Below are 23,672 nucleotides of genomic sequence, written 5' to 3'. Positions count from 1 at the left end.
AGTGTAAGAGGTCCTGGGTTCAATTTTTGTTATGGTCCTATTTTGATTTTTTTTTAAATGTTTAAACAAAAAAATTGAAAAAAAAAAAAGAACAGGCGACGCACAATCTTATTGGTGCGTCGCCTGTGGGTCGCCTGTTAAACGTGTAACAAAAACGAAAAAAAAAAAAAATCAACCTCAGTTATGTTGCTCTAATATCTTTATGGATTATTTGTTGTTAAATTAAGATTAATTAAAAGAACTAAAAAAAAAAAGTGGAGGAGAGAACAGGCGACGCACAATCTATATAGTACGTCGTATATTTATTGAATTTTTACTGACGCATTAACCTCAGAGTCGCGGTTTTGTTTTTTCAGACGTGTTTGTTTCATAGCGTCGCTAAATAAGTGTCGCTAGATATCAATTTTCGCGTAGTGACAGTTCTAGAACGCCATTCCAATAATTTATATAGCCTCTCTTATTAATTTAATCAATACAAAAAGAATACTGCAACCACTTTTTTAGTGAGCCATACCAACCAAAATTTCTACTATTTAAAAAAACAAAACGTGTAGTGGCTATTGGTTTAGGTAGTCTATAAAAGATAATGCAATTAATTATACATTAAGAAAATTAGCTTACTTCTCTCCTTTAACATAATTTTGAAGTTATTTAATCCTAAAGACGAATATTCTTTCCTTTTTTTTCCCCACAAAATTTTCGTCCTAGATTGAAACTACACGTGGAATAATATTCTGGTTCACAATTTAGCATCTCCTCCTTTTTTTTTTCCTAATTCAATAACAAAAAAATAAATATAAATTAAAAATCCCATAAAGTATGGAAAAACTGGAAGATACTAGAAAAGGGTACGACTTGGTATAGCATTAATAAAATCGATCATATTATTACAAGATAGAAATGGATAGATCCATATCCCTTACCAAGCTACTCATTAATTTTTATCAAATTTAGCTTATTAAGTAGATAATAACAGTGGAGGGAGGAAGAAGAAAAGCTTTTTGGTAATACGTCTATTTCTTTTTAACTAAAAAGGCAAAGCAAATCCCTTGTAGTCACAATCCAAATCACATCAATGCGTAAATAAATCAGAACCCCAATCAATTATTGTTCAATAAATTTATGGCACTTATAAATAGGGCTTATCAGAATCCAAATTTAGAAGGGAAGTTCCCATTTTTTGTTAAAAAAAAAAAAAATTGCTTTTGGACCCTTTAAAAAAAAAAAAAAAGAAAAAAAAAAGGCTACACTTGATGGATGGATGCTATGCTAAGTATGATAATTTTCATAGGTATTATGGGTAACAAACATATTTTTTATGCAATTTCCTTGAGTTTTTTTTTTTTTTTTTTTTTCTTTTTCCTTCATACCCTGCAGCTGAGGGAAAAAGAAATGGGTATAGCTCTCTTATAGCATAGGGTGGTCTGTATGTCGTCAAGAATTAGACCAATTAAATCAATGAGGTATCTTTATTTTTGTCAACAATAATAAAGCAAATGAAAATTTAGACTTGGGAGGTTATGGAAGCTAGTCTATGAGAGAGAGAGAGAGAGTGAGAGAGAGAGGAATATGGAACCTTTTTAGGGAAAGTATTTTTTTATTTATTTGCTTTTACTTTATGCTTGCTTTTGTATATCGAAAAGTGTCTGTATCTTGATGGACAGGTTTGAAAAGGAAATAGGATATTACTTGAACTTTGTTCTGCATTCTTCTATCTAGAGAATGACAATATCACTAGGAATTCAAATATTCTAATGGTTTAAACCATTTAACACAAAAGGAATTCTTATTTCACGCTAGTAAAAGAAGAAAAAAAAATCTTGGATTCAGTAAACAATCTTTGCCATTAATTCTCAACTTGATCTGGACCCACCAGCCATTTTGAGATTTTTTACCACTAGAAATCCCAACTTATTGAGCTGGTAATTTTTATTGATCACCCACTATTGTTTTTCCATCTAGCTCAATTTGAAAACCAGGATTTTTCTAATATGAACTTCTCCCACCGTCCTTTTCTTTCCATGTCACAACAAAACAAAAAACCCACTGCATAGTAGGGCTATTTACCTACATCCAGAAAGCCACATGGTTTCTGTCACAGTCACAGCTGAACAGCCTCAAAATGTCTACATGACAATCATCTGAGTTGCTGTCTGGTTCCTGCAAGTGCACCAACTTGTTTGTTCCCGTTGAAAACAAATTTAAAATGTGCAAGAATTTCTGCATAAGTTTGTTAACTGTATTCAACTTTAAAACTCATCGTCAATCCTTAAAAAGGTAATTTGAAAATAGACCCAAAATATGTGTTTCAAGCTAAGCTGTGGCATCCAACAATTTACATAGAGCAAAATAACGTTGCTCCAACCTGCCAGTTAGACATAAAGTTCTGTTACCATACGAAGTTACCATCAATTCTTTAAGCTTAAAATTGACGGCAAAGGAAGCAGTAGTCCCATAAGCTTAAGATTAATTAAAAATATTAATCAATCAAGAGTTTAAAGAATACACAAGTCACAAACAACGAAGTCGGAATAAAATTGAAAGGGAATCTTGATTCCAATGCAATGAATTACAAAATCTTATCTTGTAATGGCAAATCAATCAACACAAACAAAATTTGAGGGCAAAATCATCCTCAGTGTAATAATTGAGCAGCATATGGACTACAAAATTTATGCTGCCTAAGCTGTTACCTACCGTCGATATCTGATACCTGTTCCGTGTAAACCACCTCGTAAAACTTTGTATTAGCTACATTACATTTCTGTATCCAGTGTTATTATCTAACTTTACTCTTGGGATGAAATAAATGGAGCACAGCATGAAGATATATCAATTCCAGCAACCTCCATGGCATTGCAGACCCATTCAGGGACATCGCCTTTAGGGAACTACAAGGCAACAAGAAGATTAGAAAGTTCAAAAACTTTATGGCAAAAGTTTTACCAAGTTTCTGTTTCAACAATTATGCAAATGAACAGGCATATAAAATATAAATTTGGCAAACGATATTAAATTCATATGTACCATTTCAGATGTGATGGAGAGGACAACTTGTCCAACACAAGGACACCAAAGTTATAAACAAATTTCAGAACAGTTCATTCAACACAGAAATCTATTTCTCCTTTAAAATTAATGTTACTCAAATAGCTTAAAAATTAGACGCATTTACTAATATATTAACCAAGGAAAAGAGGTCATTCCAATCTACCGAATACTGACAAACACAATCATGGAACCACTCATCCCCTGACCCCAACAACTCAGCTCCCTCAAGTAAACAAAGATGCCCGTAACTACACTTATCACATGGTGAATGTGACAAAGAGAGAAAAAGGCATAAAGGACTACCATCTTCCGCAGAAAATCGCACACGAACCTACAAAAAAGATTAACATAGATGTCAGAATTGTATTAAAACATGGTAAAGGTGACATACATTCTTAGTAGCAATGTTATCATACACAGCCCATATCCAGATGTCAAAATGTCCTTCAAAAATGCACTTATTGGTTAATGAACAGACTTCTATATTTTATACTGAAGATAATGATGGCATATGTATCACATAAGGAATAGCAAACAAGTTCGCCCATTTAACATAAATAGTAAAAGCAAAACGAAAACATACTGTGGAAATCTTCCTTCGATTATTGAGGAGTGTAAGTCTCTGCTAAGCTGCAATTACGGAAATAAAAAAATAAATAAAAAAGAAAAAGAAAAAAGAATTACACAGAGGAGATCAATTATCAGGTGAAAAACTGAGCTAAAAATAAAAAATTGTATGAGGACCTTCATCATGTAAAACAGGTTGTGATATGATAGAAGCTGAGAGCCCATAGCATCTTTTGTAACAAGGCAATGAATGTAGGCTCTAGTATAATTTTTGCACACCTACAGTACACGAGGCATAAAGAAGCAGATAAATATTGTACTAGTTACATATGTAAAATATTTCAAAATGAGTAGTCCATTACATGCATACCATACAAGCACACGTAGGATCAATTGGGCGAGTATCATCAGCCATCACATTGTGTTTTAGTTTCAATACTCCCTGTATGAATTATTTACACATAAAGATCCAAAAAACAAAAAAAAAGGAAGGAGGGGAGGGGGGGGGGGGGGGGGGGGGGGGGGGGCAGCATATCTCCCCGTGAACACATTTCAAGAAGACATTACAAATAATATTACAAAGTGAAATAAAATTATCAAGAAGCCCTTACCTCTGTTACAAGAGCTGTGCCAAAGCGAGCTGTACGGGTTGGATAAACACAGTCGTACATGTCAGCACCCAAGGCGCTGCAAACTACAATATCCAGTGGATAACCAACACCCTGAAAATAATTGCCAGTAGATTTCATGACATCCAGAATATCAGAAACAGGGAGAACCACACAGTTAACAGAAGGAAAAACCGGTCAAAAGACTGAATGATAAGTCAGTAGTACCATAACATATCGTGGTTTATCCTCAGGTAATGCAGCAGTGCACTGGGCAACAACACGCCAAAATGAATCTTTATCTTCACCACCTGCAAGACCACCAATGGCATAGCTGTAACAGAAGAAAATTTTGTTAATTGAGCTTCTTGCTAGTGGCAAAAATTATTGCTAGTGGCAGAAATTAACAACACAGCAATGTAAAAATTAACTGCATACTGAGTTCAATCTTGAACAACCATGGTAAGTTTGAAAAATGACTAGAGATTTTGCATGAGCCATTGGATGTGATGCAAAACAAAAGTAGGACATTTACTTATATGCTATATCATAGAAGATACAAATTAATTATATAGAAATGACTCAATTCAGAGATGTGGAAACATTTTTTTTAAGTAGACGTTCAAAAGCAGGGGGAAGCTTCAAATGCATACTTTTAACCTTAAAGCAAAATTAATTAAGTAATTAAGCATATATATATATTGAAAAGAGTAATTAAATATATTAGAAAATGCTAAGGACCAACCCTATGCACATGCCATTCACTAATAAACTAGAAGTGTAAAGAAAATGGAAAGTATAAAAAGGAAGCATCTTCTTTTTTGCATTAAAAAAATATATATATATTCAGGTCCATTCATCAACATATTTCAGCAGAAAAAGAGTTTTGAAATAATTCTCTTAAAAAAACCATATATATCAGAACATACGTTGTGAGAAACCAAGTATAACTGCTGCTTAGTTTTGCATAGATGATTGAGTGTTGGATGTAAGCTTTTAACTAGGTGACAAACTAGAAGCATACCCGGGCAAATTCCGATCTACCAAGCCTCTAACACAAATATCTCTGATTCAAGTAAGTTGCAACATGGAAGGCCCAAAAAAAAAAAAAAAAAAAAAAAAAAGGAAAGAAATAAGAAGAAGAAGAAGAAGAATAAGAAGAAAGTAAGAACATTTGGGAAATGTATAGAAAAAAAAAAGAAATCAAAAGGAGATTATAGTGTATGTTGAAGCTCACCTCAATACAGGATCCAAACCACCTTGTACAATACCAAATAAGTTTTGCTCATTTGGCCTCTTGTGAGCTGATTACACAAAACCATGCAGCAAAAATCAGCACAGCAGCTGAATAAAAAGTATTGAGACAATAAAGAATTATTATTAAAAGTCAGCACTTGAGCTGTCCATGGAACTAGCTTATCTGACAGAAAATGAATTCAAACATAATAAAATTTTTATAAGATCCATAAATGAGGAACCAAGGAGACCAAAGAAGTAGGAAATCATCCAAAATATAGACATATTTAATTCTGATTTACAAAACATTACTATTATTAGTGATATAAAAATTTTCAAAAAATTAACAGGATAAGAAATCCAAATCTACTCAAAAACTAAACTAAAAATTCTACATCATATGATTAATATCCCTCTAACTCTAACATAATCAAAAGAAGTTGGAATATCCTTAAACTCTTTTAAAGTATTACATAATGTATTGATCAGCTATAAGAAATTCCTAGAGTAACTACTAAGTTCTAACTCCAGACTCAACTCAGCATCTAAGTATAAGGAATTACTCCACCAATCTTAAGCATTAGTTTAGTACTACTTGCATAGAACCTTCAGTTGATCATATACCCATATCTATATATATTAACTTTTTATATGTATCGGGAATCTATACATGTTAGAAACATAGGTTACACTTGAAAATACATATATGTTACCTGCTATACATCTGTCTATCCATCGTAGAGTGCGATACATGGCCTCCTCAATTCTTGGACCAGTAATGGTGGTTTTGACTACATCATCAAGAGCCATTATAATATCTGCTCCAATTCTGTTCTGCAAAAATCATTGGAAAAGCATAAGTTTCATGAGATTTTCAGACAGAAGTCACTACAAGTAAATCCATATCCTAATTGTACATAGGAATTTTTTTTTTTTTTTTTCCTAGGATTTCTAATTATTGGCCAACTTTTAATCGTAAAACCAAAAATTAATATTAGAAATTACTCCCTTTTGAAAAAAGTAAAGCAGATATAAGGAGCTTATTCCATTCAACAATAATTCCACTTAAAGTATGTTTTTCTTTGAACATGCACGCAACATGTACAACATTGATAAACTGTTGGTCTCTTGGTAGTCCCTCTACTTTTCTTCTGTTTTCCTTTTCCCCGCTTATTTTGACTGTATTGTTTGCACTTGTGTGAGATTGTTAAATATCTCAACAAAGGAGATAATTTGAGGAGACTTTAAAACTACCATCTGAACACTTATCTCTTTTCAATTGGGTAGACTGGAGTAACAAAATTTAAAATGGTATAATGATGCCAGCAGAAGTTTCCAAAGTTAAAATGTCAAAATTTATATAAACTTCAGTTTCAAGTAATTGTCTCAGCAAAAACAAAAAACTTTTTGACCTCTCTAATTTCTAGAACACGTTTAACATGCTAACAGCTATAATCTACTGCCATTTACAATTCTGATATAGCTTTTAAGGAAAGCAATTTGTATCTCAGCAGGATCAATACCAAGCTAGAGAAGTTCAGAAAACTATAACTGAAAATTTAAAAATGCAGTGGATCTTGGATGAATAACATCAAGCAAAAATTGGAGAAGAGTAAGTGCCCAAGAAAGCCCTAAAAAAGAGTAATCGCTAAGGTTGAGAATTACCTTTTGGAAGTAATAAAAAATTTACAACTCATAGTGGTAAATTACCTCTGTAAGATATATTTTAAAATCCCAAAGAATACATTCTCTCCTTTATGGCAAGTTTGACATAGTACAGAGAAATTACATGATATGATCCAACCCACTTGGCAGAAACTTAGTAATTCATCAAATAAAAAAAGTATTTCCCAGATTACCAAATAAATAAACGAATTAGTCAGCCTACTTGGATTTGAATCGATTCCTCAGGCGTCAAGAGCATTGGTTTTCCATCAACTGGCGACTGGAGGAAGAAAATTATTAGTTACAAGCAAATCCACACTTACTTCAGTTCCTCATAAAAGCAGCAGAAATCATAGTAGAAAGCTGTATATACAGCAACAGCAAAAAGAATTATCATCTTCACAATCTCAATAAAGCATCTCTTCACAATATAGCAATTGCTGAATCCAGATGGTTGAGATCAACTACTATACATGCCAAAACAAGATGAGAAAATACAATGGATATATGCATGGGTGGTTGCTTTCAACATTATGAACAAAATTGTTTATATTCTTAAGTTTTCTTCTACAGGAAGATTTTTGGAGAAAATATCTTGGCAATTGAAAACATCAACACCAGAACTTCATCTATTCAAGACAATATGATTCAGAAATTTGGGTTACATCTTAAGAAAAATACCTGAAACGTTACACCCTTTTCAGTGATATCAGCTAAATGCAATAATGATACCTGAAAACCATCACCACAGTAAATTTGGAGCTTTAGCTGCATAGACTAATAAACTAGGAAAATAGACTTCATGAAATTATATGCTCAGAAAGTAACCAACCAAAAGAAAAACAGAGTACAGAGTTTAATAAGATGAAATCATAATCCAAAATAAGAAGCATTAATATATCACATGTTATACTTCATAACGAAATCTTTATGGATTGGATAATAAGAACAAGAACAACAAAAATCAATCAGTAATGATAATTTTTATACTAATGATGATCATAATAATGGCAATACAAAGAAAATGGTAAGAATGTGTATTATAGAATACAATCAGAAATAAAATAAAAATGCTGGACTCTTATAGTGTCCAAGGAGTAAGGGTAGGTGTATGAAAGTGATAAAAGAAACGAAAACGATATAAAACTGTGTGAATAACAAATAATAAATCCAAAAAGTAATAAGATACTGCAATATAATTAAAATCTTAGAAGACAACCATCTGAAAGCCACCGGAGTCAGTAAGCAATGCTCTTGGCCAGTTCATAAATTTGTGCAGACCCCCTAATTCATCAATAAGCTCGGAAGTAGGACGAAGTGCCAAATGATATGTGTTCCCAAGTATTATCTGGCAACCGATCTCCTCAAGCTGGTTGGTTGTTAACCCCTTTATTGTCCCTATGATCAGTTGGGAAAACCTTAGTAGTGTCATAGAATGTAAATTACACAACATAAGTGGAAGTGCACCGTTGCACATATATGCCTGCCAACATAAGTGGTGTAATAATATGATTCACAATTGACACATGACATAATAATTTAATTGTATGATAACTGAGCTCCAAGTCTTAGTGATTAGTGAAGGCTCAAAATAGAAAAGTGGGTATCAAAATTGAAAACTAACTTGATGATGTAACTTTTGGTTTAACTAGCATCTAAAAGCAAAAGTAGCAACATAAGGACACACCTTTTTAGTTGCTATCTGCTAATAAAACTCTAACCTTGAGTTCCAACGGGCATGAAAAGAGGTGTCTGACACAAAAAGTGAGGCAGTGTGAGATTCGCTGCACGAGCACGATTAAACCTCCCCAGAACCTAAATAAGTAAAACACAATCAACTTCCAAATCAATATCTCGGCCAAAAACATCCCCATCAGGTAATTTAGATCATTAAGGAAGCACATTGAGCATGTCTTCCACATAGCGAGAAAAATAGCAGCAATGACAGTGACACCGTGCAATTAAAATAAATAAATAAATAAAAATAAACATACAAACTTTGATTAGGACATCTTCAAAGACTAGAAAATAAAAGAAAAAAATTTCTTCCTTTTCTTTTTCCCGTTCACCACCGAGTCACAATTTAACAAAAAAAATTAACATAAAAAATTGCCTTGAATAAACGAGAGACGTAAAAAGAAATAAATAAAACAAACAGCAAAAGAATGAATATGTCAAATTAGCTAACAATTAAGCTCTATAAGTGCCAATATAATTCCATGAAATAGTTAAAAACAGAATCCCCTACACTTTACCATTAATAATCTTCGCTATTTCTTTCATTTTTCATTTCATTCTAATATATTACACACAAAATGAGTTTAAAAATCCTCTTTTTTCTTCTTCTTTGTTTATTTTTATTTTTCCATAGGTAGAAGTTTCCTACCTCAAAACGAAGAGCCATTCTGCCTCGGTTAAAGATAATCCTGTAACGAAATTAATATTAACAAAAATAAATTGTTGAAAAATAAAATATATAGAAGAATACAAAAAAAAAGACAGTTTGGACATTGAAAGCGATGCCAAAACGTCAAATAATGCATAGTAGATAAAATGCGACCGACTCAGAGACCACAGAGAGAACAGAGAATGAGAACAAAGTGCAAAGCTTACAGAGGACGAGGAAGAGGAAGGGCAAACGAGGGAAAACGACGCCGTGGGAAGCAAAAGGAAGAGCAAAGAGTGATCGAAGAAGTCGTGTTTGGTAGCGGCTGGGTATTAGTGCCGGCTACGCGTCCCAAGTCCTACTTCTTTCTTTCTTCCCGTTACCTTTCCATTCCTGGAATCCCGCGGTCTAGTGAAGAATTTTCTTCCTCTTTTTGTTTTGTTTTTTTTTTTTTTTTCAACTTTTTTAATGGAAGATGGGCTGGGCTGGATCTGATACAAAGGCTTTGACCTTACCTTAACTGCCCAGAGACTGCCACTTAGACGTCAGCTTTTGGACTCGCAGTGGGTACGTTTTAAAGGATCGCTTCCAAATGGGAACTTTGTCCAATCCAATTCGAGTTTGCCACCGAAGATTGTTGTTGACTCTAATTTCACTTCTTTATTTATTTATTATTTTAATTTTTAAAAAATAAAAATAAAAAATTTAATAAATTAGAGTTGGAGAAAAGTGCATAGTTTCCTCCGAGTTTTGCTCTCTTTATTCTCATATATCCGTTTAATTAATACTTCATTTAAAAAAAAAAAAAACAATATCATATAAATTGTCAGTTCGATCGTAATTTAAATCAATATCTCCACCAACTGATGAAATTGAAATTCAATGGTGAATAAAAAAAAAAATATATTAAATTTAAATTTGATACATTATTACTGATTTATGGTAATAATTTTTTGTTTAAAAAAAATAATATACTTGTTTCTAATTTTGAATTTATGTATTTTTTAACTAATTTCGAAGTAAAGCTGTTATATACTTTCCAAATTTGGATGTTGATTTTAATATCAAATATAATTATTTAATAATTTCGATAAAAAAATTAATTCATCACAGGTCGTGGAAATAGATACTTCATACAAAACAATATGTTATGATTTATGAATTTTCTACAGTTTTTCCAAGCCTATGATGAGGTTTAAGAAGAGCAAGTTGTGCAAAAAAATCAATTAACTCAACGAAGCTTATTAATCAAATCCAATCCAACTCAACTTGTTTTGATAAATGTTTTTTTTTTTTTTTATTTACTAAAAGGGATGTTGTATTAACCAAAAAAAAAAATGCAAGATACATTAGGAAACCCAGTCAGGTAGAGACATCGAAGCCTCTTACCTGCTAAACAGCCTCATGAAACTGATCAAGATACAAAAGGATTGGAGTGTGACAATTCAAAAGACTCCGTCTGGAAACTAAATGGGCTAGTCTATTAACGTTCATTGGAACCCAAGCAACAGAGATAGCACTGAATTCAGATCCAAGATCTAAAATTTTATATATAAATCCGGAGGTGGACCAATGGCACGATGCTCTTGAAGGGTCATTGAGGCTTTGATAACTTGTTTTGATAAGTTATTTCATAGGTTTTGGATTCAATTAGCTTCAAAAATTAAAAATTGAAAAAAAAGGATTTATGAGTTTTTTACAATTTTTCAACCCATGATGAGGTTTAATGGGCTGTATGGGTGTTCAAAAAATCAATTAATCGAATCAATCAATCCAATCCAATTTTTTTGGATCCATTATGTATAGTAATTGAATTTATTCGGTTTCAGACATTTAAAATTTACACTGTCTTTGTATGGATATTTTTTAAAAGATAAAATTTTATTAAACCAAACTAAACTCAACCAAATTAAAAATATAAATAATTAAGAAAAACATATTTCAAAAAATGATTAGAAAATTATTGTTGTTCTAATTTTATTTAATTTTTATATGGATTTGCATTATTTAGTTAAAATAGTTAGTTTAAATTAATATATCATTTTAATTAATTGTGTTTTTTTTATTCTAACAAATTTTAAAAGATTTTAATAAACCATTTGGTTATTTTACTTAAGTAAAAAAAATTAAAATTTAATGCTTAACTACATAATTAATGTTTAAAATTTTAAAATCTAAAGAACTCAAATTTAAATATAATCCAATTCAAACCCACCGTTATTAAATTGGATTTGATATTAAAATTGATTTATATTATATAAAAATTTGTCAAACAAATTAATAATTAAATCGAATTGGTTATTGCTAAAATAAATCACTTTTCAAATCAATGAACATCCTAAAGAATGAATTGAATTTTAAAAGTTTAACCAAGTATGCTGTCTTCTTGTTGGTTTTCTAATTCTCCTTGCACTTTATACGTATACCTTTCTCTAGCACATGGATAGTTGTTTTGCCAATGTGGTTTTTACATTTTTCTCTTCTTATTGAATAGTTGAACAAGTTTACCGTTTCTATCTATTTTTATTGACAATTACTAAAATCATCGTATGTTAGTTAATATTCAATAGTATTGCTGATAAACAAAGTTGAGGAAAAAGTTGATCCAATTGGTTCATAATAACAAAGAAAATGTGTAAATAATATGTATATTTTTAATTGTGTCAATATATATATATATTTTTGTTGTTGTTGTTGGTAGATATGTCAGTGTAGAGTTGATAAATCAATATATGATAGGAGAACATTTCAACATTATTAATTTAGTATTTCTTAAATTTTTTTAAAGCTACATATGAGATATTAAATTTGTGTATGTCAAAGCTCAAACTCAACCATGCGGGAGGAGGTTGAAGGAGGTAGACTCCAACTAATTTTGAATGGAATTTTAACAAATTTATTACCTTCGGAAAAAGCATGGACTGTTGTTCAAATTAACTTTCAAAGTCATTGAATACAAATTAAAAAAAAAAGGAAAACAAATAAAAAGACATTGTATAAATTGCCTTTTTATATATATTAAAAAATGAATAAAAAAAGGCGACAATAAGTGCTTAACGCACATTAAAAAAAAAAAAAAAGCAATGGAAAGTTGGGAACATTAGTAAGTTGAAACCCATAAGATTCGAAAATATTAAAGGATGCTTTTAGCAAAAAAAAAGAAAAAAAAAATATTGAAGAATGCAATTTCGACAATAAAACAGCATCATCGTCTTGAACGTGTCAAGACAGACGAAACTTGGCCCGACCCGTTGACTATAAACCCGGGCTTTTAAGGCAGTGGGGGAAAGATTTTGGAAATTAGATACGCTGATGATGACATGGCACAATCTCAAACTCAACTCCGGGTCGGGCAGACCACCAACGGGTCAAACGCCACCAAATTATGGAAACAGGTCACGCCTGTAATAAAATTCATAATGGAGGAGGAAGCAAATGTAATGAGATTCAACATTCTGCAACTCTTCCAGATCTCGGCATTCAATTTCTTTTAAAATAAAAGGTCGTGACCCTGGTCCAGAAAACCTTCCTCCATAACCATCGAGATCAGGTACATTCAATTTTTCCTTTACAGTGCGTCAATGGTGCTGTTACGGAAAAGAAAAATACAAAAAGCTAGTTCCTTCACTGTTATTCACTTCCATGGTTAAGAATTCACTGAGTTTTGATCCATTTGTTTGCTATGCGATTCCTGAATATAGCGCCAACGATTTTCCAATTAATCTTATATATTTTAATCGTTAATTTTGAGTTTGCATAAAATTTATTTTTTCTGGATCCAATTTCAGTTCCATTTTAAGTCTATGATTTTTCGTTTTGGGGTTTATTGCTTCGTGTTGCAAGGTTTTCTGTCTTAGGTTGTGTATGAATTTAGCTGAAGACTTTAAAATAGTTAGGCCATTTGATGAAAGGATTGTTTAGCTTATAGCGGTTTTTATAGATTTTTGCTTGATTAATTTGCAGGGGAGTAGATTAAGTAGCTTGGTAAAAGATGCAGCGTGCTCCTGCTACAGTCGACGAACAGTTGCTAGTGAAAGCGGTTAGAGAAGAATGCCCGTGGGAAAATCTCCCCAAACGGCTCCAAGCGATCTTGACTTCCAAAGAAGAATGGCATAGAAGGTTAGAATTTAGAGTACTGAGTATCTTTGGTTGCTATTCTTAAAAGCATTAAAAAATGATTTCAAAAGGCAACAATCTCCATTGGTACGGAAGTAAGTTCTGCTTATACAGGGTTTGTGCCGTATTTGGTCTTAATCTTCTTTGCTTAATTTGTGAGGGAAATGTGAGTTTCATTTTGCTTTATCCATTGTCACGATCTCCTTTCTTAGTGTGCTAATGTAAACCATAACCAATGGTTATATGTTTTGAATCTAAACATGTAACACCGGTAGGTGCCCTTCTTTGGATCATGTCTAATAACTCAAGGCCGAAATAGCATAGATGTCTGCAAGTGGGTAGTATGCAATTATTTAATATAACTATTTTCCCCAAATATTTCTGGACTTGTGTTTTTATAAGGTTCAGCAAGTATTAAGCCGATGGATCCTCACTACACTCGGTGTTGGTCTTCAAGATAAATTAGAATCTGTTCTGTTGCTTAAAACTTAGCCACCAACAGAATGAGACTTGACAGTGTTTAGACTGGATGTATAGAAATTCCTGAGAGGTCCTGAAGTTTGTCAAATTGTTTAGCTTCCTCAATTGGTATTCAATTTTAATTTCTTGTAGATGTTTTTATTCTTATTACTTATCATATAAAGGAGACTTGATATTTCAAAATCTTTGCGATTCAATTATATATGGAATGTTGGGTTGACTGATCTTTGTCGTGTATGCAACTGTGATTTCAGAAATAAGTTTTATGGTCATCCCTTAAGAATTAGTATACCTCATTGCATGAATGGAATACCATGTCCAAGATGCTTTGAATCTATAAATTGCAAAATATCAACAAACTGGCTGTAAAATAAAGACTACAAAAGATGAGTTCTGTCAAGGTTTTAGGAAGTACTTTACATTTGCTTATTTAAATACATTCATAGATATATCCAATTCCATCAGTGGGTTCTTTAATTCGCTTGACATTGTCTTACGTCCTCCCATGCTAACTCCATGCAGGATAGTTGAATTTTGCATAAAGAAAAGACTCCAATGGAACACTTGCTTTGCTCGCAAAGTATGTAAAGAAAGTGAATATTATGAGGAGATGATGCGTTATTTGCGGAAGAATTTAGCGGTGTGTTTTATACAGAACTTTCTTGATTGCTTTTTGTGGTTACTTTTGTTGCATTGCATGAGCAATCTATATGTTATTCGAAGCCCTCAAGCCTGAGTTACAGCTAGTTTTAGAGGTTGATGGAGAATTTCTTGTTTTGAAGTATAATTTATGTGCCCTTTTTTTTTTCCCTTCAATTATAAAGTTGCCAAAATTATATTTAAGATATAATACCGTTAATAGTAAATTTGTGTTAAAATTGGTCTAGTTTAATAACTATGATGATATTGCAGCTTGACTTCCTTGAAATAGATGATCTCATTTATTCTTTTTCTTCAATTTGAACATTTTTGCAAATTACATGTTATTATTGTTTGCAGCTATTTCCTTACCACCTTGCGGAGTATGTTTGCCGTGTAATGAGGGTTTCTCCTTTCAGATACTATTGTGATATGATTTTCGAGGTTATGAAGAATGGTAATATTTTGGTATTCTTTTCATGCTTCTGTATAAATTTGGCATGTTAGACAAACAGTGTGAGGAGACCACAAAATGCCTTCCTTTTGTTTGATATTTGTTCAAAGACTTAGAAAAAGAGTTTTGACTTACTTGTACAGTGCATGTAACTTAAGAAATTGCCACGCTCCATTGCCAATTAACTTATACATGTTATTTTGTTTTCTTAATGCTTATAATTATATTGGCATGAAAACGCACTCAATATATGTCTAAACATCATGCCACATAAATAGAACTCTATGAGGGGAGATCTGGATGAAGTCTTAACCTTATCTGCATAAAGTGGGCTCTTCCAAGAATGTAGGCTTTAAACTTATCCAATCTCTTAAAATAGAGATCTAAATTTGTTTCAGCAAAGAAGTGGGTAGGGTCTCCTTAAAGAGTGTAACGACCTAAAAGCTAAAGGTGATTAAAACTTGAATCCACAGAAATGTTGTGGAAATCTATGATTGTCTAAAATTTTCATGTAGAAAAATTAAGATTTGACAGAGTAGAGGACCTTTAAGGGGGCTGAATGGGAAAACAGATTCATCTAACTGACTTTAATTGGTTGAGATAGGGGCTTAGTTGAGTTTAACATTTTTGTTCAAAATATATTATATGTTATTGTATAATGCATTGAAAAACCCACTATTTCAAATAGAATTTGACTCATGCATTTAATGTTATCATGCAGAGCAACCTTATGATAGCATCCCAAATTTCAGCGCTGCGGATGCCTTGCGGCTAACAGGAATAGGGAGAAATGAATTTATTGATATCATGAACAAGTGCAGATCCAAGGTACTTATCAGGTTGCCTGTCCTTTATAGACATATATTATGTCCATGCCTACTTGTGTCAAAAAAGTAACACTGGAGTTCAAATCTTAACTGGTTCTCATGTGTTTCTTATGTGTCTTAGAACACCTATTCTTTCAAATTTGCAAATTATATTCTCTTGGATGTTTGATGGAACTTAAAGAAGTAGTTGGACTTAACTATATGCAGCAGTTCCTCTATAGCCCTTTCTACTTTTATTGCTTTTGTCCTTGACTAGCACCTGAGTCATGCTAAGCTTTAACTATTCCCATAAGCTGTTGAAACAGAAAAAGAAGCTTCCACAATCTGCATTATGCAAAAAAAATAAAAAGAAGAAGAAGAAAGTAACAGCAACAGGAACATTCAATTGGTCTCCATTGAATTTCCTCTCTTCAAGTTACTGGTAGTGTCTGTGTGTCGTGAGGACTTGATAAACTAATTCAGTTTCATTAATTCTGCTTATAAAATGATGTTTCCATCTTAATTACTTTGTGGAATAGTTTAAACTTCATATCGAAGCATCACATGCAATCACCATTTAGAATGGAACTCCTAATTGTCTTGTCTGTTGTTTACTTGATTTCGAACTGTCCAGAAAATTATGTGGAAGCTGAACAAGTCAATTGCAAAAGAACTTTTACCTGCTCAACCAGTGGATTTTGCAATTGAACCATGGTGGGGAGTTTGTCTTGTGAATTTTACGCTGGAAGAATTTAAGGTGAAAATTCTAATGAAGTGAAGACTACTAACAGTATCCACATAAATTAATATTTGATTCTATAGGAATTTTGATCATATAACTCATGATTGTATATAGCAGCTTTTGGTTATGATTTGCATGGTTTTCAACTTACCATAATTTCTTGCTTCTACAGAGACTGTCAGAAGAAGAGACGGCAACAATAGATAAAGTGTGCAAGGAGGAGGCAAATTCATTTATTCTGTTTGATTCTGATATTGTCAAGGGACTTTACAGGCGGGGGTTGATATATTTTGATGTCCCTGTTTACCCTGATGACCGTTTCAAAGGTAAGTTGTATTCATTCACATGTTATGCCAAATTTTAGGCTGTGTGAATTTTACACTTAAAGACTAGGATGATTGCTAAAACAAAATTGCCAGTTCACTCTTTATTGGGAATGCTCTCCATCCATATATATATATATATATATATATGGATTTTATTACCCTTATATGCTTTCCTGTTGTTTGGCTGCAAACCCTGAAAATGTTGTCTGTTTCTATTAAAACATGGTAATAAGCCTTTGTAATATTCATGGTGATTCAGTTTCCAGGCTTGAAGGATTTGTTTCCAACAGGGAGCAGTCTTATGAAGATCCAATAGAGGAGTAAGGACAATCTTTTAACACAGACATACCTTAAATACAGTTTACTAGCAGTGAAAACTGAGATCTTAATACTCTTAATTATGCCTATCTTAATGGTTCAAATGCATCTTTTAGGTTATTGTATGCAGTTTTTGTTGTTTCAAGCGAGAATGCAACTGTAGCTGAGCTGGCAGCAACATTACAAGCTGACCTTTCACAGCTGCAGGCTGCTGCATCTTTTGCATGTAGACTGGGATGGGCAATAAAAGTAATTGATCCAGCTTCTGTCCTTCAAGATACATTACCTGGATCTCCTAGAACCACTCTCAGTGATGAGGATACTTCCCGTGCTAGTGTAGGCTCAGGAAATATGATTATTGGTGGTGATGCCACAGATGCTTCAGGGGCAGAAAATAATGGGCCACGTTCAATGTATACTCGTGTTGCTTTTGTTGTTGATGCCAACATAACGTCCTATCTCATGATGGGGTCTGTTTCACCAGGTTTGTTACTTCTGATTTTGTTATTATTATTATTTCCATCATGAATGTTAAATTCCTTTATTATATTCAATGTTAGTATGATTGCAGTAATGTCGACATCCTAGCCAAGTTCTTAGAAGTCAAAATTCAGGACCTCCAAAATTAGTATTAGAGGAATTAGGGGCATCTATGTGAAAATTGAGTGAGCAAGAATTGAGTTCAACCATCCTTTGATAAAGACATAAAGTTAGGATCATAAAAGAGGGTTCAGCATTATTTAATGTGGTAGGCTGCAAATATATAAAATACTGAAAATGAGGTGGGGTTTTGCTCCTAGATTTGAACAGAACTTTTGATATATTTTTTCTTTTATATTTAATTATTTCTTACTCTTGCATGTTATAATTGCATTAGTGTTTTAAGGTGGATGACAGTCATTTATGAGTACACTTTTATTCACCTGTACAAGGACACTGCACTGTTGTAAAATTAGGCTATATAGCATTTGGACTGTTCAATACCTGTATAAATCACTAGCACAGCTCCCCATTTACCATGGTGCAGGCTGCATAATTTGTACACTGTGTGACCTTGGGTTTATGTTGGCTTGTACAAATCTCTCTCTCCCTCTCTCAACTGCAATTGCCCCAAAACAGAATCCATCTCCTCTTTCTCCTCCTTTAAGCTTGTCCTCACCCACGACTGCGGCCTTTCTCTTTTGTTTTATCGCTTTATCAATTTATATAATAAATTTTACATTTGACAATATTATTTATTGCGAACTCTTTTATAATGTTTAATTCTTCTAATTAAATGTTGGTTAAATATTATTAATTCTTTTACATTTTTAACTATAAAATAATTTTAATTATATTTATTCTCATAATAAATAATTGTCAAGATGAGTCTATCAATAATAAAACATTAATTTATTTGTTTTTATAAAAAAATTAAAATACAAGTAGAGTAAGTGCGATACCATCCTGCACCAAATGTTGTACAATAATTAATAGAAAACTAATGAAGTACAATCAGATCCTTTCTAACCCAATACAATACAAGTAAAAAAGTATTGTACAGTCTTGCTTGCATCGAAATTTCTATTCATAAGATGTATTAGTAGGCATGAAGATTTGATGAGTATCTATTAACATTTATTTTAAGCGTATTTAGAGGATAAATCTCTGTTTAACAAGATATCAATTAACAAGAAAAAGTAAGATTCTTTTTGTCTGTATTCTAACAGCTTTTTTTTCTTAGTAATAATAAAATGCTCAAATATGTTTAGGCTTGAAATCTCATGCTGTGACACTGTATGAGGCTGGAAAACTGGGTCATGCTAGCATTGCAGATCTTTGCAAGGATCTGAGTACATTGGAGGGAACAAAATTTGAGGGAGAATTACAGGAATTTGCAAACCATGCATTTAGCCTTCGTTGTGTTTTGGAGTGTCTGCAATCAGGTGGGGTTGCAACTGATGTTAAAGTAGATGAAATTTGTGAGAAGATTGATATGATAACATCAAGCAATGATGAGGCTACTTCTCTTGTAGCTGACACCACTTTGTCTGAGGGATCAGGAAACATTCACATTGATAGAGATGGGCCCAATACTGAAAATTCCATGAACAACGGGATATCCCAGGAGGGTTCTGACTTAGCTGAATCTATTCCTGAAAGTGCTGGTGGTGAACCTTTTGTTATTTCTTCGTCAGAAGATAATAATTGCATAAATGAGGTCTCTAAGTTAGATACTGATTCCCAGAGTGATGAAAAACTGATGCTGGTTGATGGGTCAGATGTTGGAAAAGAAATGCGGAAGAAAAAGAAATATCGTGTCGATATTCTTCGCTGTGAAAGTTTGGCATCTCTTGCACAGGCAACTTTAGAACGGTTGTTTCTTCGTGACTATGATATTGTTGTTTCTATTGTTCCTCTTCCACGTTCTTCTGTTCTTCCAGGACGATCAGGTCCCATTCATTTTGGTCCTCCCTCTCATTTATCTATGACACCTTGGATGAAGTTGGTACTGTACTCAAATATGGCTTGTGGACCTTTATCGGTTGTTCTCATGAAAGGACAGTGTCTACGTTTGCTTCCTGCACCACTGGCTGGTTGTGAGAAGGCCCTTATATGGTCTTGGGATGGTTCAACAGTTGGAGCCTTGGGAGGCAAGTTCGAAGGAAACTTAGTCAAGGGAAGTATACTTTTACATTGTTTAAATTCTCTTCTCAAACACTCAGCTGTTTTGGTGCAGCCTCTTAGTAGGCATGACCTTGATGAATCTGGACGTGTCATTACATTGGACGTTCCATTGCCCCTAAAGAACTCTGATGGTTCAATTGCTCATATAGGGAAGGAAATGGGACTGTCTGAAGAGGAAAGTTCAAAGCTAAACTCAATGTTGGAGGATTTGGCAAAGAAGGTAAACTTGTGGACGGTTGGTTACATTCGTCTATTAAAGCTTTTCAAAGAAAGAGAATTAGATAACTTTTCACCTGATGATGATAAGTATGAATGGGTCCCACTTAGTGCGGAATTTGGAATGCCACTTTTTAGTCCAAAGTTATGCAACAGTATATGTAAAAGGGTTGTTGCTTCTCAATTACTTCAAGCTGATTCACTAAGTGCGCACCATGAGGCAATGCAAGCTTTAAGAAAAAGGTTACGTGATGTTTGTTCAGAGTATCATGCAACAGGTCCTGCAGCAAAACTTCTTTACCAAAAGGAGAAATCAAAGGACTCATCACGAATGCTCATGAATTATGCTAGTGGAAGATGGAATCCTCTCACGGACCCTTCCTCTCCTATTTCAGGAGCTTCAGGTGACCATCAGAGGTTAAAACTTGCTAATCGACAACGTTGCCGAACTGAAGTTTTAAGCTTCGATGGTAGCATTCTTAGGTCTGTCTTGTTCTGTTTTCTTTTATCATTTGCATGTGGAGTATCTGCTTCTCCTGTTTTGTTGTTTTAAGTTGCTTGCTTATCAGTACTTGCTTTTATTCAAGGTCATATCTTTTAAAGGAGAATTCTTCATATACTCTATTGCACCATTCGAGTGGTTAATTAAAATGTTACTTCTGTGTGGGATTTCCATGAAAGCTAAAGAGGTTTATCTTTCAGAGCTTTTATTTTGAAGGATCTGTTCTCTTTTATGATTAGTTCTTGAAAACAACTTCTAAAGAAAGACTGGACTAGAATAAATAAGGTGGAGCTTTTAGGCAGTAAATTTCAGTTTAGTTGTCGTACAAGGTTAGCACCACTTATATATACTGATAAATTGCTAATTGTTTCCCAACCCAAGTTTGAAAAGATCATTCATCAAAAAAAGTTTCAAAATATCAGTATGCATCATATTTCAGGTTCAAATGGTAGCTGGTCACCATATCAGGATATGTAAATGTAAACTCATCATACCAATTTATTGAACTAACATTGATATGTTTTTCATTGTTTGGTAAGAAAAATGATTGAGAAAATATGAGAATTCACATCACTTTTTGGTCTTTGCATCATTTTAGTAAAATAGAAACAATTTTATCAAATGCTGAGATATTTAAAGCGTTTTAAGAATTGTTTCCACATGTTAGAAGTGTTTATTAATAAAGGAGTAGGAAGAATAAGATATTCTATCATCAAATGGGCATGGATGGTTGATATTTTCTGTTTTGCAAGAGGGATAATTTATTGGTATTCTTTACTGCCGTATGATCTCATAGCCTTCAAATAAATTTTCTGAAATGGCATACAACTTCTGTGCTCTAACTCTTTCCTTTCATGGGCTTCAGGTCATATGCTTTAAGTCCTGTGTATGAGGCTGCGACAAGGCCAATTGAAGAAGCCTCTTCACAAGCAACAGCAAAAGTTGAGCAAGAAGAAGCTGACAGCAGAGAAGTTGTCCTTCCTGGTGTTAATCTTATTTTTGATGGCTCTGAGTTGCACCCTTTTGACATAGGTGCTTGTCTACAGGCCCGTCAACCGGTCTCATTAATACAAGAGGCAGCAGCTGCATCTGCAGCTGCTGCAAGTAAATAGGGCCTTGGGCTATAATCTTGCTTGAATATAGTAGAAGGAAGAATCGACCCATTACTACCACCTACCTACTACCAACCATGTGTTCGTGCAGTTTTGATTCTGGTTATTCAGTTCATCATCTGCATATGTTGAGTTGGCAATGCCCACTGTCTCAAAATTATCTTCAAGGTAAATGCTATACGTTGGTTTATGTTATCAATTTGATGAGATCAATAATTTCTGAAGAGAGAGATCTTTGGATCTTTTGATTGCTTAACTCCACTGAGATCAATAATTTCTGAAGAGAGAGATCTTTGGATCTTTTGATTGCTCAACTGCACTGACCTGTGAATTAACTGCCACAAAATGACCTATCTAGTCAGGTTTGTTGTGAAATGAGAGTTTTATAATTCTTTCGGGATTTAGCCTTCTATCCGCTCTATCTTTCTTGAAAATTTTGCTCCATTTGTTATTTCCTATAAAAATTCTCGTAAAGAATGTAGAGAGGAAATCAACCAAGAGGTGGACTTGTTGACTATTACTATTCAATGATATGATTCATGATTACCACATAGACTCTCCTCTAGGGAATGTTATAAGCGTATATAGGACAAGAGGTGATTTACATATAAGCTCCTGTAAGGTTCAGTTTGCAGTGAGATAGCCTACTCAGACAAAAAAAAATGGTAGGGATAGAATTTTAAACCATAAAAGCATGACATGTAGTTTTGCTATTCAATGAGAACTTCTGATAATGGTATTGCGTTGGAAAATCTGTGCGTTGAAGTGCATGGGACCCTCGGTTTGTAGAGATAGGTTTCTTGAAATGCTATATTGTCATCAAGTGCCTACTTATTTACCATGACTCTGGCAACTAAAAACTAATTGAGAAAGGAATTTTCATTTTGATAACTGACTGGTTCCTTTCCTGCTTGCTATTCTATATTGTTTTTATCTTTATCAGATTTCTCGAAACGCTTCCTTCGGAATATATTTCATTTGTCTGCTCGTTTCTTGTTTTATTATATGCCCTGCTTGATACCCGTTATATTATTCTGGTTTAGAGCTAAATGATCGTCTGCTGCTTGTTGCAGATATGTCTTCTCAGTTCAGACCTTTTTTAGGTCATGTTTATCCGGAGTTGATCCACAAACAAAAGGGAGTAATTATGGTTTATAAATAAATATATCCAAAATCTGACACGATATGGTTGTCCTGGTGATTTATTGCCCTCACCAAACAAACTAAAGAGGTTGGTGGTGTAAGAGACATGGAAACTGATGCATATTTAGTCATGCAAAGATGTCTATGTATACAAGAAAAAAAAGGGAAAGGAAAGAAAAGAAAAGAAAAGAAAAGAAAAAAAAAAGGATTACGAAAATTGGCTTTTTAACTCTTTGATTTTTTGTTGTATTCTTTTATTTTTCTCATGATGATGATGATGATGATGATGATGTAGAGAAACAGTTTTAGCGTGATGAGATGAAATGTAATCAAACATGATGTATTTTTTGAAGGAAGAATATTGGATTGCTTTGCTTAATGCAGCGTTATTATTTACCAAAAAAATGGAAGAAAAGAATATCGGATTGCTTTACTATTCGTTTGTTATTTTTGGTATAACCCTTATTGATTGATAGTATTTTTGTTTTTTTAAATTTTTTTTGGTAGAATTATTGATTGATCGTATTTAAATGGTAGCTTAAATTGAAACTGTAGTTTTATTCTGCAATATCTGTTTTTTTTTTTTCCTCTTTAAGTCGTCTGCCAAATACTGTTTGACTATATTTAATTAATTGATA

The 23,672-nt window shown here is 33.2% G+C and overlaps 2 protein-coding genes across 6 annotated transcripts; one reads left to right on the top strand and one right to left on the bottom strand.

Annotated features, from left to right (window-relative positions):
• Positions 1–2,516: 2,516 nt before the first annotated feature.
• On the bottom strand, positions 2,517–9,966 carry LOC107420738 (uncharacterized). 5 transcript variants are annotated; one of them, XM_048476377.2, is made up of 16 exons: positions 9,741–9,960; positions 9,514–9,553; positions 8,849–8,942; positions 8,347–8,525; positions 7,809–7,859; positions 7,351–7,407; positions 6,176–6,296; positions 5,464–5,530; positions 5,251–5,292; positions 4,455–4,560; positions 4,230–4,340; positions 3,989–4,060; positions 3,796–3,897; positions 3,635–3,681; positions 3,355–3,382; positions 2,517–2,891 (listed from the first exon to the last, which is right to left on the bottom strand). In XM_048476377.2, the coding sequence occupies exons 2-16, from the start codon at positions 9,529–9,531 to the stop codon at positions 2,790–2,792; spliced, it is 1,197 nt and encodes a 398-aa protein (XP_048332334.2). In that variant the 5' UTR covers positions 9,532–9,553; positions 9,741–9,960; the 3' UTR covers positions 2,517–2,789. The 5 variants fall into 5 exon arrangements, 4 of the variants coding, with proteins under 4 accessions (XP_048332334.2, XP_048332333.2, XP_048332335.2 ...); XR_007241703.2 differs by having other exon boundaries at positions 2,828–2,891; positions 3,981–4,060; positions 9,741–9,965; XM_048476376.2 differs by having other exon boundaries at positions 2,517–3,382; positions 9,741–9,964.
• Positions 9,967–12,718: 2,752 nt separating this feature from the next.
• LOC107420763 (uncharacterized) lies at positions 12,719–23,467 on the top strand. The gene is made up of 12 exons (XM_025074855.3): positions 12,719–13,063; positions 13,477–13,632; positions 14,632–14,749; positions 15,109–15,205; positions 15,924–16,030; positions 16,643–16,765; positions 16,923–17,076; positions 17,336–17,396; positions 17,511–17,878; positions 19,146–20,760; positions 21,645–22,059; positions 22,965–23,467. The coding sequence occupies exons 2-11, from the start codon at positions 13,505–13,507 to the stop codon at positions 21,889–21,891; spliced, it is 3,018 nt and encodes a 1,005-aa protein (XP_024930623.2). The 5' UTR covers positions 12,719–13,063; positions 13,477–13,504; the 3' UTR covers positions 21,892–22,059; positions 22,965–23,467.
• Positions 23,468–23,672: the final 205 nt, after the last annotated feature.

Source organism: Ziziphus jujuba, chromosome 5 (assembly GCF_031755915.1).
Source record: "Ziziphus jujuba cultivar Dongzao chromosome 5, ASM3175591v1".
NCBI lineage: Eukaryota > Viridiplantae > Streptophyta > Magnoliopsida > Rosales > Rhamnaceae > Ziziphus > Ziziphus jujuba.
This window is presented reverse-complemented; position numbering and strand designations above follow the sequence as displayed.